This window comes from Sinocyclocheilus rhinocerous, unplaced genomic scaffold, assembly GCF_001515625.1.
Source record: "Sinocyclocheilus rhinocerous isolate Xijiao unplaced genomic scaffold, SAMN03320098_v1.1 scaffold2808, whole genome shotgun sequence".
Taxonomy (NCBI): Eukaryota; Metazoa; Chordata; class Actinopteri; order Cypriniformes; family Cyprinidae; genus Sinocyclocheilus; species Sinocyclocheilus rhinocerous.
Window position 1 is genome coordinate 32154 of NW_015624540.1, and position 17553 is coordinate 49706.

At 35.4% G+C, this 17553-nt stretch overlaps 1 protein-coding gene across 1 annotated transcript in view; it reads right to left on the reverse strand.

Annotated features, from left to right (window-relative positions):
• The window catches only part of LOC107741036 (myocyte-specific enhancer factor 2A-like), a 14893-nt gene extending 4027 nt beyond the window's left edge, over positions 1-10866 (reverse strand). Inside the window, exons 1-5 of the mRNA XM_016553618.1 lie at positions 10740-10866; positions 10053-10237; positions 5144-5347; positions 1253-1387; positions 591-768 (exon numbers count right to left, since the gene is read on the reverse strand). Of these exons, the coding sequence (XP_016409104.1) occupies positions 591-768; positions 1253-1387; positions 5144-5347; positions 10053-10106 (571 nt within the window). The 5' untranslated portion in view covers positions 10107-10237; positions 10740-10866. The remainder of the gene's footprint in view (positions 1-590; positions 769-1252; positions 1388-5143; positions 5348-10052; positions 10238-10739) is intronic.
• Positions 10867-17553: the final 6687 nt, after the last annotated feature.

Here is a 17553-nt window from a genome sequence, read left to right on the forward strand (position 1 = left end):
AAACAAACAGACTTACTGGGTGAGCAGGGTAGGCTATGACAGCTGTCATATCATACCCTTCCATGCCCAGCTGATGCAAAGAATATAATTTATATCTACACAGAAGAAAGCCCTGTCTAGACTCTGCCCCGGTACGAGTTGTGTCGAGCTATTCATTAGCCTGTTTGTTTGATGAAAAAATATGAAATGTAGTTGCAATAAATGTGTTAAGAATCCATACAACTGCAGCAGTGGAGGACTATTATTCTGCTGCGTGATACTGCAGAAGAACTGATGATGGCACGGTTTGATCTTCGGCTGACCAATCAGCAGAAAGGGGCGTTTAATTCCCACGTGTAGAAATCGAATATTCAAGCTGTTTATTCATTTTTCTACCCCTGAACGAAAAACGAACATTTAAGCTGAATTCGAAAAAGGAGCCGTTTTCTCATTTTTCTACTTTCAATATTAAATCAAAAAACGACTGATCGAATGATACACGGATTTTGCAGCCCTACACCACAGCATCATCACGTATAATGTGCAGGAAACCGCATCATGATGGTATTGCATTCAAAAACATATGGTAATGATGCACAGTAGATACTGACCCATGACAGCAGTGCTGTTGTTGCTCTGGAGGGAGTTGGAGGACAGAGACAGTATGTTAGCCCCACTGAGGGACACTGGGGTGTCCAGAGAGCTGTCTGTACTGTAGGACAGGGTGGTGGGGTTCGTGACGGTCAAAGTCAACGGTATCGAGTAGCTCTGCTGACCCAAAGCAGCCGGCTGATAGAGACAGAGAAGATGATGTGAGAGAGATGTCAAGGGATAAGTTAGATTAAACAGTAGTGGTTGCCTGTGCAGTTGCTAGGGTGTTCTGGGTGGTTGTAAGGATGTTGCTAAGTGGTTGCTAAGGTGTTTTGGCTTCTTTTTATGGTATTGCTATATGGTTGTTAGGGTGCTCTGGGTGATTGTAAGGGTGCTGCTTTTTAGACTGTTGCTTTGTGGTTGTAAGGATGTTGCTAAGCAGTTGCTAAGATGCTCTGGCTGCCTTTTAGAGTGTTGCTACCTACTGTATGTGGGTGCTAGAGTGTTTGTAAGGGTGTTGCTATGTAGTTTTTCAGGTGGTGTGGTGAGCATATGAAGAGTAGAGAGAGAGAGAGAGAGAGAGAGAGAGAGAGAGAGAGAATCTTTTTACTATCCTAAACTTTTGAACAGTAGTGTAGTGTAACAGGGATGCCAAGATGAAAACGCATCACATTTTGCTCACAATTTTGTGATTTCTCATCATGTTGTCAAACTCTTCATTAATCTTCTGATATTTCTCCTCCGTGTGAGGCGTGAGGACATATGAAGCTTCTGGATCTGGGCTGTCACAACCTCTTTGTTCCTTCTTGTTCAGCACCTATAGGGAGCAGCAAAGAAGAACAGTATGATGGCATAAAACTCTAACATTCACTATAATTTTCAATGTCTATATGCAAAAATTTACAAATATAAGGCTAGTCTGCTAGCAATACACAAATGTAGATTATTCTTCTTTGAAAATACATTTTACTATAGCAATAATCTGAATGAGTGCAGTGCACACATTATACTGGAATAGCATCAAAAGAGAACAATACATAAGAGATTAATTATAAACCAAATACAAAATATAGTATTCAGCTACATTGCACACTACCTTCTATTTTTTTAAACAGCAAGTAAAAAAGTAGGCATCATTATGTTTCTAATAGTAGAGTCTTATATTGTTGTCACGTGACCTCATCTTGCATGTATAATTAATTTTTTGGATTGCCATCCACTTTTGATCTCTTATACATCACACTGGAAATGGAAAGTCAAGTTGAGTACATTGCATTATGGGATGACGTATTGCATTCATTTGACCCAGTTATATACTGCTCCTCAGGCGTCTGTAATGCTGTAACTCTGTGCTTTAATGTTATAACTGGGCCTTACATTACACCTATGACTCAGATAGAGGTTGAAGAGTTCAGCTAGGAGGTTCTGACTCTCTGGAAAACAAATCTAGGCACTAATAATATGGAAATCAAAACCAAATTGTGATATGCAGTGAAGATTTGACTAATGTGACAGGATCTGCCCCACTCAAATTATCATCATTGGCTCCAAGACGTCCAGGTTGAAGAAGTTAACGCATTTTATGACCAATTTCCTAGTCATTCAGTAATCAATGCGAAATTGTCCACTATGGTCGATCTCCAATAAAACACAAAAATTACACAATATTCATTTAGAAATCTCAACTAATTCTTTTCAGAAATTGTAGAGGAGACGCATACTGTACGAGAAGCAGGAGGCTAAAGCAAAATTCTCCATTTAATCTCATTCCAATCTGTCTTGAGGAAGAGATTTTATTTTAAATTTTTCTTTGTAACTGGACAATTGCATTTCCCTTAAAGGAACAGTTCACCCAAAAATGAAAATTAGCTGAAAATGTACTCTCCCTCAGGCCATACAAGATGTAGATTAGTTTGTTTCTTCATCAGAACAGATTCAGAGAAATTGAGCATTACATCACTTGCTCACCAATGGATCCTCTGCAGTGAATGGGTGCCGTCAGAATGAGAGTTCAAACAGCTGATAAAAACATCACAATAATTCACCAGTAATCCACACCACTCCAGTCCATCAGTTAATGTCTTGTGAAGTGAAAAGCTCCATGTTTGTATGAAAGAAATCCATCATTAAGGGATTTCAAACCATTTCAAATCACTGTTCCTGTTTGGCTGTTTCTGGCCAAAACACCACAATCCATAATAACGCTTCCTCCAGCGACAAAATCCATCTGTGTTCTTTCACATCAAAGAACACTCCGTTGTTCTTTCACATCAAAACCGACATTTTTGTTTAGAACCGTTTTGGACTGTTTTCACTTGTAACTTAATCTCTGCATATTTCTCTCCTGATTCAGATGAGATTACTTTTTCACTGGAGAAAGCAATATTATGGATTACGGATTTTTGCCGGAAGCACTGGTTTAATGCTAAAGACGTCTTAACGGTGGATTTGTTTCTTACAAACATGCAGCTTTTCACTTCACAAGATGTTAACTGATGGACTGGAGTCGTGTTGATTACATGTGGATTACTGTGATGTTTTTATCAGCTGTTTGGACTCTTATTCTGACGGCACCCATTCACTGCAGAGGATCCATTGGTGAGCAAGTGATGTAATGCTAAATTCCCCCAAATCTGTTTTGATGAAGAAACAAACTCATCTACAGTGGGTACGGAAAGTATTCAGACACCCTTAAATTTTTCACTCTTTGTTATAGTGCAGCCATTTGCTAAAATCATTTAAGTTAATTTTTTTTCCTCATTAATGTACACACAGCACCCCATATTGACAGAAAAACACAGAATAGGCCTGAGGGTGAGTACTTTTTAATCAAACTGTCATTTTTGGATAAACTTTTCCTATAACACTGAAGTACCATTAATTGTAATTTAGAGGCAGGTTTATTACTTTGCTACAGATGACCCTCCTTAACAATCTTTAAAATAATTCCTATTTGGATACATATTATAAGTGATTATCAAATTAAAGTAGCAAATAGGCTCAAAGTTCCTATAGGCTATATGGCATGCTAGTATACTGTAAAACACAACCTCAGTAGTAAGTGTCTATGCTAATGTGAGACCAGCACACATAACTTTGATTCAGAAATGCATTTCTGGTGCACATACGTGATTTGTGATTCATGGAGGCTAATGAGAGCAGCGCTCGCCAAGAGTTCCACGTCCTTGACTGATAGTATCTCAGGTTTCCTCAGAATGAATGTTGGATAAGACTGGATCCTTATTTTTAGCTACAACCAATTAGCACCACTCACAGAAAACCGGTTCACATGACTTTAGCACCAGCATTTAGCTACAGATAGCTAGATGTTGAACACGCGTTCACTATTTACTTTAAACCTGGCATCTCTACAGAAACTTACATCACAGGAATAAATTACATTTTAAAATATATTCAAATAGAAAACTATGGAAGCCCATTTCTGCCAAGAAATTTGTAAAAAAAGAAAAAAAGGTTGCGACTTTTTAGCTCACAATTCTGACTTTTTTCTCGCAATTCTGAGTTTACATTTCGCAATTCGGACTTTTTTCCTAAGAATTCTAAATTTACATTTCACAATTCTGACTCTTTTGTTCTCAGAATTCTGAGTTTACATCTCGTAATTCTGTTTTTTATTTTTTTGCTTCCGCCATGGAATAAAAAAAAAAAAAAAGGTATTGCAATCTTTTACAACCCAATTCTGACTTTCTGACTCTTGCAATTGTGTTTATATTTCACAGTTCAGACTTTTTTTCTCAGAATTGAAAAAAGTCAGAATTGTGAGAAGAAGAAGAAAAAAAACCCACACAATTACCTTTTTAATTTTTTTTTAATCCTGTGGCAGAAACAGGCTTCCATAGAAAACAATTATTTTAATATTACTGCACAATATGGCTGTTTTACTGTATTTTTGTATTATTGTATTTATAAATGAAGCCTTTGTGAGCATAAGAAACTTCCTTCAAAAGTTCCTTCAAATTCATAATCCAAACTTCTGACAGGTGGTGTATGAGTCGCTTTGGATGAAAGTGTCAATGAATAAATGTAAACACACATGACAATTGCTTATATAACAAGGTAAAAGGAAAAGCACAGAATAACCTTGGCTAGCATCACATGTTAATTGTAAATAGAGCAAATGCATGTGAAAATGAAGATGTAATTTGAGCACATGCCTCACTGAAGACAGTGATCTATAATTAGCCTGCATGCTTGAAATGCAGCCCAACTGTTTGCTAACTGTATTACAGAATCAGTAAATGCAGCCCGCATCTCCAGATGCTACTGCTACTACATGCATTAGTGTAATCTGTTAAAGGCCATTCTGTGAGATATTCAATCAGATATGGGTCATAAGATTCAGAATGAATCAAAATCACTACTGTGAAATGTCATAAGACATATCTGTGATCAGCAAAGCATTTTAAATATACGTGGAAGCACATTAAATAGGTTGCATGCAATCTTTAATATCGGTCAGTTTAATACTGGTAATTATATTACAACAAATAGTAACTGGGATTTTATTCTGCTTTTGAAATTCCCATGCTGCCTAAAATGTGTAGCCACTTACTTCTACAATATCCGAGTTGGTTCTGCTCTCGTGAGGTTCGTTGTATTCCGTGTACTTGAGCAAGACCTTGTCCATGTCTGTGCTGGCGTACTGGAAGAGCTTATTGGAGCGGTTAAAGATAATCAGGGCTATTTCACAGTCACACAGAACACTGAGCTCATACGCCTTCTTCATCAGACCAAACTTCCTCTTTGTGAACGTCACCTAGGAAAACGACAGGAGAAATATCAGAAAGGTGTATATGTGATCCTTATGGTCAAAGATATCAACAAAGGAGTTTAAGTAATATGATCAACATCTGTTCACTGTTGACTGATGTGGTTTTTGTTACAATTGGTTTTGTCCAAACCAAAAGATACGGCCAAACAAAAGCTAGATTGAAAAACTATAACTTATGGATGTAATAACAAATATTGTCTATGTTTACTTATTATGAATGTTAATCTCTATATTATCATTCAAAATATTGGGGTCAGTAAGTTTTTTTTTCTTTCTTTCTTTTTTTTTTTTTTTTTGAAAGAAATTAATAATTAATTAATATTCTATAAAGACATATTAAATTGGTCAAAAAGTACCAGTAAAAACATTTACAATGTTACAAAAGATTTCTATTTCAAATAAATGCTGTTTTTATTAACTTTCTGTTAAAGAATAAAGGAATACTGAAAAAAAAACATATTACAGTTTCCACCAAAATATTAAGCATTCCAACTGTTTTCAACATTGATAATAATAAGAAATGTTTCTTGAGCAGCAAGTCAGCATATTAGAATGATTTCTGAAGGATCATGTGACACTGAAGACTGGAGTAATGATGCTGAAAATTCACCTTTAACATCACAGGAATAAATTACATTTTAAAATTTAATAAAACAGAAAACAGTTATTTTAAATTGTAATAATACTTCATATTATTACTGTTTTTTTTGTATATTTGATTAGATAATACAACTTTGGTGAGCATAAGAGATTTCTTCAAAAAACATAAAAAATTCTTACCAACCCCAAACTTTTAAAGGGTAGTGTATAAAATTAAATACAACACTTTTAATACTATAACAAAAATGACTATGGTACTGTACTGTTTTTTTTTGTTTTTTTTTTGAGTGTATGCTCATTACTAGTATCAGAAGAAGTCATTCTTCACGACTGTCTGATGAGACCCAGCTGTCAGGGTTGCCAGATCATCTCATGTTTCCTGCCAATTATCACCCTCCCTAAGGAATCGCAAGCTTGCTGCCACTTCACAGCTGAGGGCCAAATTCTTACAGCAAACACTGAGAACAAACTCTTTCGATGTTAGTTGTCAATGTCACAGTGTAAAATCACATTTGAAATGCTCAAACACAGCGTTCCATTCAGTCTTATAGAGGCGGCTGAGGAATGATTAATGCTTTTGGATAATAAGAAAATAATGATTCATTCAACCACCAAACTACAGTTAAGTAATTTACAATGTGGACCAAGAGTACTCAGTACTCAAAAAGAATGAAAACAACAACATAATATAGTATTTACTATTCTATAGAATGGAAAGACAACAGTATCAAAACTACCATGGTTTTACCATGTTTTTAGGGCATGGTACCATAAGAAGACCATGATTCTTTTGACAAACTGCTACAAAAAAAAACAAAAAACAAAAAAACAGTGGTAGTACCAATGTTCATTGATGGTATCCTATGAAAATACCATGGTACTGAATTTATTTTTTATTTTTTTACATGGTGCACCATGGTACTTCCAGGAATACTGTGGTACAATCATGGTACATTTTTTAAATAAGTGAAGTATGACAATACCATGTTTTTCTTGATATGGTACTATGGTAATAATATGTTTTTTACACTTTGGAGTACAACATACATACCATACTACTGTACAGTACTCAGTACTTTATAATACAGGCATATATAAAATACCATGCAATTACCATCTGATGTATTATAGTGTGTACCATAGTGTACAGTACCAATATCAAAGTTTGGGTTCAGTAGGATTTTTGAAAGAAATTAATACTTTTATTCAGCAAAGACATTAAATTGACAAAAGTGACAATAAAGACATTTATAATGTTACAAATGATTTCGATTCATAATAAATGCTGTTCTTTTTGAACATTCTATTTATTAAAGATTACAGAAAAATCAGTTTCCACAAAAAATATTAAGCAACACAACTGTTTTCAACATTAATAATAATAAATGTAAATGTATACTCAGTAAATTCAAATCAGCATATTAGAAAGATTTCTGAAGGATCATGTGACACTGAAGACTGCAGTAATGATGCTGAAAATTCAGCTTTGCATCACAGGAATAAATTACATTTTAACATATATTCAAACAGAAAACCGTTATTTTAAACTGTAATGACATTTCACAATATTACTGTTTTTACTGTATTTTTGATCAAATAAACGCAGCCTCTGTAAACATAAGAGACTTCTTTCAAAAACATTAAAAACTATGGTAACAGCTAATGACTTTTTAATAATAATGTTAACAGGAAGTCATTGGGCTTCTTACATCATGCTATCACTTAAAATATATCAAGGCTTTCTATAAAATGGCTAATAGTGAATTATTGTACTAAGACTATATAGTAAACTAACCACATACAGTACAGAGGAATTATTAATGTACACAGGAATCTACAGTATTTCTACATATGCATGTCACTGACTAAAAACCTTCAGTGTAAATCACTGATCAAAAACACTGTGTGTACCAAAAATACTCTCCCGAACAAGAGCGCCCAGACTAGATAGGGTTTGTGGTGTGGGTTGGTATTTTAAATTTAGATCCCAGTACAGACTGGGTAAATTCAGGCCTGTGCCTGTGGTTTTGCTGTGAGTGATGGCCATCAGGGGCAGAGAGAGACACTGTGCAAGCCCTCAGTCTGACCGGTCTACTAATGAGAGATGTGGAGCCATGAACTGCTCTAATTACTGCGACCACACCACAGGGACTGCAGCCCGCTGAGGAACCCAGACAAGAGCTCCTGTGTGCAGACGCATGGAGGAGGGTCAGCCCGGTCCCCCCACGACAGACATTCATTAAACACGCTTAAGAGACATGGGGCACTCCTGAGCGAACATTTGTAAATTTACAAATCATTTGTAAACAACATTTGTTAACAGATATAAATCATGTATGCTAGGAATGAAGGTGTGGGACGTTCCCTCTGCTCCAATGGTCTACAAAGCTGAGTTGTTAGAAAAAAGGCTCTAAACAGGTACAAGTCACCGTTTTCTGACATAAAACTAATGGTGATGCAATTGGCTGTATCCAGTGATTACAGATGCTGTTGATTATGGATTAGAATCGTAATGATTTTAATTATTCGGATCTTAACAATTAAATTTTTTTTAAAGGGGTCATATGATGCTTTTTTAAAGATCATTATAAGGAAGTACTACAAAACTTATTGCGGTTCAGTGAAGAAATGCTCCAATCTATTCACTGAATAAGTCACTGAATCACTTCAAACTTATAACTTGAATGTTTGTATCTGATTTGTAAGTCTTTTTGACCAATTCCTTCAAAAAAAGCAGTTCATAATAGTTTTCTGCTCGTGAATCGGATTGTAATGGTCATGCTTGTTTTAATTTGGTTATTAAAAAAACGTAACCAGTTCTGAGAACTAGTTTTTGATACCAAGATATCTAGAGAGCGGTGTGGCTGATGGCTGACTTATGTGCAAAAATTCACCACAGTTTGCAAAGTATGATTTTTAAATGATTTTTTAAAGATAAAGAAATCACTCACCAAGGCTGCTTTATTTTGATCAAAAATGCAATAAAAACAGTAATATTGTGAAATATTATTACAATTTATAATAATAACTTTGATAAAGAATATCTCTTTGGTTTTGAGACTTTAGTCTTTGCAACTTCAGGGATCTTATCTATGCACAATCAGCTTGTAACACTCCAAAGAGAAAGGAAAACTTGAAATTGCATCATATGACCCCTTTAACTCTTAAAAGGAAGTACTACAAAACTTATTGCGGTTCAGTGAAGAAACGCTCCAATCTATTCACTGAATAAGTCACTGAATCACTTCAAACTTATAACTTGAATGTTTGTATCTGATTTGTAAGTCTTTTTGACCAATTCCTTCAAAAAAAGCAGTTCATAATAGTTTTCTGCTCGTGAATCGGATTGTAATGGTCATGCTTGTTTTAATTTGGTTATTAAAAAAACGTAACCAGTTCTGAGAACTAGTTTTTGATACCAAGATATCTAGAGAGCGGTGTGGCTGATGGCTGACTTATGTGCAAAAATTCACCACAGTTTGCAAAGTATGATTTTTAAATGATTTTTTAAAGATAAAGAAATCACTCACCAAGGCTGCTTTATTTTGATCAAAAATGCAATAAAAACAGTAATATTGTGAAATATTATTACAATTTATAATAAATGTTTTATATTATAATATATTTTAAAATCGAATTTATTCCTGTGAAGGCAAAGCTGATTTTCGTCAGCCATTACTCCAGTCTTCAGTGTCACATGATGATACTTCAGAAATCAGTCAAGAAACATTTATTAATATCAATGTTGAAAACAGTTGTGCTTCTTAATATTTTTGTGGAAACGGTGATACATTTTTTTAAAAGAATTCCTTAATGAATAGGAAGTTTCATGTGTATTCACATTTGAAAAAGAACTCTCTTGTAACATAATAAATGCTTTTACTTGATCATATTTGGTCAATTTTATGCATTCCTGCTGAATAAGAGTTTTAATTTCTTTTTTTAAAAAAACAAAAAAAATTTTTTTTTCACAAATTACTGAAATTAAATTTACATTTATCTTTAACATCTAATTGCAGACTTGGAAAGCACCGATAGATTTTTTTTATTGCAGTTTTAGTTTTGATTCATGAAGCAGACATCATCTCACCTGTCTGTTTCTCTCATCCATTATGCGGGTAATCTGGATCTTCTTTCGCCCCATTGTCAGTTCCCTTTGCTTCTCTTTGCTAATCAAAATCCTCTTTACTTTCCAGTGATTATGGTAGATTATTTTTTGGTTTTACTGCATCGTAAGAAAACACCTCCTCTCTGCATTCTTCACCACACCAGAACCTGCAAGAGATGCAAGGAGATGTTAGGCAAGAAGACAAACACAGCTTTTATAGAAATGTACAGAATTTACATTAATACCACAAACAGCAAGTGAGTGAAGACTAAAAAGGAAAAAAAAAAAATAGCAAGCAACATTTCAGTGTCACCTGCAGCATAATCAAACACACATTTCTGAACTCATCCATTTTCAAGATCTCTCATGTAATCTGATTTGCTGGCTGGTGTAAACAGCATCAGTATTATGCTAAACCCACTGGATTATGGGGGCAGGAAAAGTCACTGCACAAGTACTATAACAGCATTTCTCATTAACATGGATTCAAGCCATCTTATTTCCCATTAAAACCACATCATACAGCTACTAGTGCGCATAATCTACCACAATCCCACACAAATCTGAAATTACAACCAGAAAACCATCACATCACAGGCTGTCATTACCTTCCAGAGCAGTACAATATACATCCAAGAGAGAAATAAAATAATTCCATGAAGGTCTTACTTTTGCTTGCATTTACTCCTCACTCAGTAAGCCTCCCAAGAAATATAAGAAAAGATCAAAAATGTGTCACTCCAACTATTTCTGTAGCTCATACGAACTAAAAAGTGGCTACAAGGGCATTTTTTTAAAGCAGATCCTCACAAACCTGTTTTTAGAGAATTCCTGCCTGATGTTCCCAGTGAAGGAGCAAATCTTGAGATCTGATGGAAGACAAAGGAACAACACCCGTATTCCTGCACTTTCACACCTTCCCGCTCATCTTCACAGTTACCAGGGCAACCAACGAGATGCCTTACATATGATCTATCAACTCTGTCTAAGTGAAAAAGTGAAAAAAGAAGAAGGAGCCAATGCGATAAAATAACACTGTATATTTTTGCAATAATTTTACATTGTGTATCTTGCATGATTAGGACTGTGCATTCAAATTTACATTTTGTCTCTCACTTACACTTATGCTTTTTTTTTATCAAAAGCAACATGCAATCTGCAATCAAGGCATACAATTATTTTAAATAAATGTATTCGTTCCCTGGAAACTAAACCTATGACCTTGGCGTTGCTTGCACCATACTGTTTGAGCTACGGGAATACTTATATGTTATATATTTACCAGGACTGTATGTTTAAAATTGAATTTTGAATTAAAAAAATTTTTTTTTTAAATACATTGTGTACAAATTACCTTTTATTTCACAAGATGATACTTATAACATTTTATTGTTAATAATTTACCTAGTGTAAGAGAGAGAGAATGCATGTAGGAAATATGCTATTCAAATGTTAAGAGATTTATCATGCAAATTTGCGAGTGAATGTCACAGCAGCAGTGAAACACACACTGTAACTCTTCTGCCGTCCAGGATTTGCATTAATGTACTTTGCATAGTTATACTTTCTTGTTAAAGAGGGTTTGCATCAGTGGTTAATCAAACACCACTTTTCCTAAAATGCAAACAACTGCATGTTCAGTTCATTCAGTGCATACTGTTTCTATATCCATCTGAAAAAAAACAAAAAAAACATTAACAGATAATGAATACGAGTCGTCACTCACTAAACAAATACTTAATAAACTAAAGCAATAAGCCCCAAGAAGCCGTGGTTTACAGTGAATTTATAACAGCTAAGGGTCGCGGAGTGCCTAAAACCCCCTTAGCTGTTATAAATTCACTGTAAACCACGGCCTCACGGGTTTATTGCTTTTATAAAACGGTTATTCCATATACGTCGTACGGTTTCACAAAATAAAACAGAGAAAATAAAGTGTAATGATATGAATAAAAACAGTATTCTTCCACCAAACAATGTAGTTCCTCAGAAACAGTTGTGGTTGCAACAAAGTGGTTGCCAAGCAACACACAAACGTAAACAAAGGGGTGTGTTTGTAGTGTAATTTACAACAGCTTCGAACGTGGCTCAGCCAATCAGAATCAAGGACTGGAACTATCCGTTTTATAAATAAAATTTGTCAGGATAAGATGATTTTTTAAAATCAAATTATTAACTTAGATCCCCAATACTTCTAGGCTTTGTGAATTGATTTGACTGAATCGCTACAATGAACTGACTCAAATTAGACAAATCATCACTACGAATCAAATCATCACTAATTTGAGGTCCATTCTCACTGAGTCTGTTTAATCCATCTACATTCTCATAAAAGGACCTGAAAGATGTGCTGCTGCTCCACAGATAAAAACATAATTTACAATGAGTTACTAAAAAACGGATGAATGTTTCCAGCAGACCAATGCGATTCCGTCAGAAACACAACTGGCATTGTCACACAGCACCGAGCGGCAACCTCCCACTCTCTCTCTTGAAGCCAACACGGAAGTTACTTAAACTGTAATTCGTCAACTGGCCGCTAGAGGCTGGCTGCAAAAGGGAGTCAATCCCATAGACTCCCCATGTTAAAATGCCCAACTTTACAGCAGAAAAAAACATGTTTACAGCCTGGTTCAAAAAATGATTTTGGTCTATATAGCTAATTTTGCCCTTCATGGCAACTGTGAGGGGGGTGAATTTTTTTATAACTCATCCGTTTAAATTATATTAAGCCTTAAAGATCTGCATAATTAAGGGCGTGGCCACTTGAGTGACAGGTGGATTGCCGCTGCTGTCACCACCATCGAGCTAGGTGGGCATGGTTTCAGCAGCCAGCTCCCGCCTCTTTGCCCATTTTCGATTATCCGGGAGTGACGCGCGGTGATGCGCTGCCAAGATGGCGACGGCTGGCTCCGCCTACTTTAGGCTTCAAAACGCTCGTCGAAAGTCTATGGGTTACGTCACGGACACTACGTCCATGTTTTTATACAGTCTATGCACAGCACACAGACAGGACATAATCTTGCTTATAGCCGTGTTCTGGAGCGGAGTAAATGTCTGGCCTCCTTACATAAATCATTTTTACAATAATTCACTACACAAAACATGGACACAGCATTAAACCCTGTGGTCTTATATGAGGACGACTGCATCCAACCTACTAGGCCTCGCCTGGTAATTAAGGGTTGTGTGATTGTTTCCATAATAAATGGAATTTTACGTTCTGCAAAACATCTGGCTTCAGGGGCCTCCTGCATCTTATTTCTTTGTTGTTGAACACTTTATTATATATCCATGTTTTTCCTATTCAAAAAGATCTGCATAAGTAATTATTTCTATTATGATGTAATTTAACTAGACTGTTTTATGTCATTACTGTCAGAAACATTCATTTTTGTAGATGTATTCAGACAGACTGATTTACAAAACACTGAGTTTCTTGAGTTTTTGGAAATGTAATCAGGGTTTAATTGTAGCCTACTCGTTCTGGACTGGTTTATTTATAACTCACAACTGCCTGATGAACTGCTGTAAATAGCCTGTAAATTTGGAGTCAAACGTTTATAGTAAATTTCATCATTCAAATGTTTGGGGTCGGTTTTTGTTATGCTCACCAAGGCTGCATTTATTTGATCAAAATGCTGTACAGAATATAATATAATAATATTTAAAATATGTACGATTTCTGATATATATATACACATTTTAAAAAGTAATTTATTCCTGTGATCCAAAGCTGAATTTTCAGCATCATTACTCCAGTCTTCAGTGTCACATCCGAAATCATTCTTATATGCTGATTTGCTGCTCAAGAAACATTTCTTTTTATTATCAATATTGAAAAGAGTTGTGCCACTTAATATTTTTGTAGAAACTCTAATACATTGTTTTTCAAGATTCTTTGATGAAAGAAGTTCAAAAGAACAGCATTTATTTGAAACTGAATTTACTGTCATATTTATAATTTTTTTTTATTTATGCATTTAGCAGACGCTTTTATCCAAAGCGACTTACAGTGCATTCAGGCTATAATTTTTTTACCAGTATGTGTGTTCCCTGGGAATCGAAACCCATGACCTTTTACGCTGCTAACGCAATGCTCTACCACTGAGCCACAGGAACATATTTGATCAATTTAACGTGTCCTTGCAGAATAAAAGCATTATTTTTCAATATTTTTGAAAGAAAAAAATCTCAAAGTGTAGTTTACTTAACTTCAAATTCGCAATCGTAAAATATGAACTCGCATTGAGAGATATAAAGTCACAATAATGAGAAAAATGCAATTGTGAGATAAAATGTCAATTAAGAGTCACAATATAGCTATAATTTGAGATATAAAGCTGCAACTGTGCAATATAAAATAAGAATTAGAAAAAAATATGTGTACACTTAACATACAAAATTAAAGAGATCATCCTACAAACTTTCAGAAAAAAATCATGGCACAAGTCACTGATTAAATTAATGAATCTATAACAGTCTGTAAATGAAGCCCAATCAACATCGTCTTACATATAAAAGTCCAGTCACTGTATACACACTGACTGATGTGGCTAAATACACTTTTAATAAGATCTGTCAAATATCCCCAGAAGCCTATTACTTACAGGTTTCTAAAAGCATTTTTGCAAGAATATTCGATTTGTTTTTGCTCTTTTCGTTGCTATTCTGCCTTTTCAGCAAATAGAACGCTTCCTATTTGTGTTAGGACTTAAGCACACACAACCAAAGAATCCCTGCGGCGTCCCAGACATAAGAGCTACTGACAGACTCCATCCTGCTGTGCTTCTTCATGATATCACAAAGCTCACACTGAGAACTAATGTATGCTAATCTCATGTTGTCTCTGAATTAGTCTCGACCTGAAACCATTTCTTCTTTTTTCCCCAGAAGCCTATTACTTACAGGTTTCTAAAAGCATTTTTGCAAGAATATTCGATTTGTTTTTGCTCTTTTCGTTGCTATTCTGCCTTTTCAGCAAATAGAACGCTTCCTATTTGTGTTAGGACTTAAGCACACACAAAAGAATCCCTGCGGCGTCCCAGACGTAAGAGCTACTGACAGACTCCATCCTGCTGTGCTTCTTCATGATATCACAAAGCTCACACTGAGAACTAATGTATGCTAATCTCATGTTGTCTCTGAATTAGTCTCGACCTGAAACCATTTCTTCTTTTTTTTTGTGCAGTATGCACTCAAATCAAAAACAGCATATGCATGGATGCATACAATGTGAGCAGGGGCAAAATGATCAGTTTTCCATCCTCTCTTTCTACACTGAAAGCAACTCTGAGCTGTTCCAGAAGAAAGTCTTTAGTCATTGCAATAGCAACTGGAGTAGATACACCAAATACTGACTACATTGTTTGAACAAACTGATAAGATTTCATACAGTCATTCCTAAACATTAGATTAAAATACAAACAAATCTGAAATACTAGCAGTGTGAACAAAGCTATAGATTATGGAAAATTCACCCTGGATGGAAAGAATTCCTAACAAACCTCTAACGTTTTACAACAGCAAAAGACAACAAACCCTCAACTCTCTAAAGAAGCAACTTTTACAAGAACAGTTCCTTCATAAAATATAAAAACACTGGCATAAAATTCTGTTTATTTTACAGAGAAAACTTAATCTCTGTTTCCCTGCAGAAACCGACTTGTCGGGTCCGTAAAACAACAGAAATATGTGAACCGTTATGCAATATTACCATTACACGGTCAAAGGTCACACATAAGATCCTTAACAGATCTAGAGATGATTGCTTTGAGGAATAGGATTAAAAAAGGACTAAGCCAACTCCAAGTGGATCAGGAAACCTCATGTGATTCTCCATACTGACAAGGTCAAAAAAGCCAAAAGACACAACAATATGAGTGGAGTGAACGTATGAATGGAACTGCGCTTAAATGAATCAGATTCGAAACAAATGATAAATTCTCATTGGATTCTAAATCTCAGTTAGCTGGTCATTATCACAAAATAAACCCCTTTTATCACCTTAAAGACGGTTGTTTTGTGATTATGATCAGCTGGCTTTACATTATCATGCTTATTAGATGGTCATTTACCAAACAGACATAAAATACTGTTTTGGATATAAATTATTTTATAACATGAGAAGACAGACACCACCAAAACTAAGAAATCGGTTGCCACGTACAAATTATCAATGGGCATTATGCAAAAATAATTGAACTGCAGAGTGGCATGACTGACCAAATCAAAATCAAGTAGGCTACTGCAGAAAGCCATGTAATAATAGAGAAAATTCCCACTGTCGCTCTGCAAATTTTAGCAGGCAAATTTCAATAGAAGTGATTTCAATAGAAATCTGTGCGATTGAGAGTTTCGCGTAAAGGGGAACAATTTCCCCAAACAGATTTTACTTGTTTAAGTTGGTGAAATCTTGCCTAAATTTTATTAAAGTGACCAAACTTTAGCACTTTATTCTTCAAAAATCCCCCTAAATATGCTATTCTCGCAAACTAATCTTACAGTCACTAGTTTTATCCCTTAAAACTCATCTTTGATCATCAAAATGACATATATAAACGTTTAATGAAAATTATTTCTTCATGCCTGGCTTGAATACAAATCTACACTCTTATGTCATTTAGTTTACACAGAAGCATGAATATGCAAATTAGTCCCCGCCTCCACTCAGTCAAAACCAGCTCTGAATACGGCTCCACTTTCACTTGCTTAACTGAAGTAAATGCTACACAGTGGCAATATTTTGATTTAATTCAGCCATCTGAACCAGAAACTGAATCCACAGAGGAAGAGTGAATTATACAGGGTCACCTACAAGTCCCTGTATCAGAATGCTAATGCATTTTATGTATTGCTCTCTACAGCGCTGGACACGTAACGGTTACATTCTTGTGACATCACATTTCTGAGCATTTCTTTGATACGCTGCAGTTTTAAAGGGGTCATATGACATTGCTAAAAAAGAACATTATTTTGTGTATTTGGTGTAATGAAATGTGTTTATGTGGTTTAAGGTTAAAAAACACATTATTTTCAACATACTGTACATTATTGTTTCTCCTCTATGCCCCGCCTTTCTGAAACGCGTCGATTTTTACAAAGCTCATCGGTCTGAAAAGCAAGGTGTGCTCTGATTGGCCAGCTATCCAGTGCGTTGTGATTGGCCTAATTCCTCAAGCGTGTGACGGAAATGTTACGCCCCTACCATACTGTGATGCCGTGTTCCGGTGCGACGAGACAAAACCAATAAAACCCATTATACACGAAGCATTTGTTGCATCCAGTGGGGACATAATTACGGATTATAATGACTTATACTGTCTTTTTACGCGTTGCATCGCGCCGCGTAAACATAAAACCATGTCTGCATTTGTGATCGGAGAAATGACAAACAACAAGCGCTACTCTACACTGCCCAAAACTCTCGCTTTAAATATAAAAAAAATAAAATAAAATATAAAAACGCTTTAAATATAAAAAA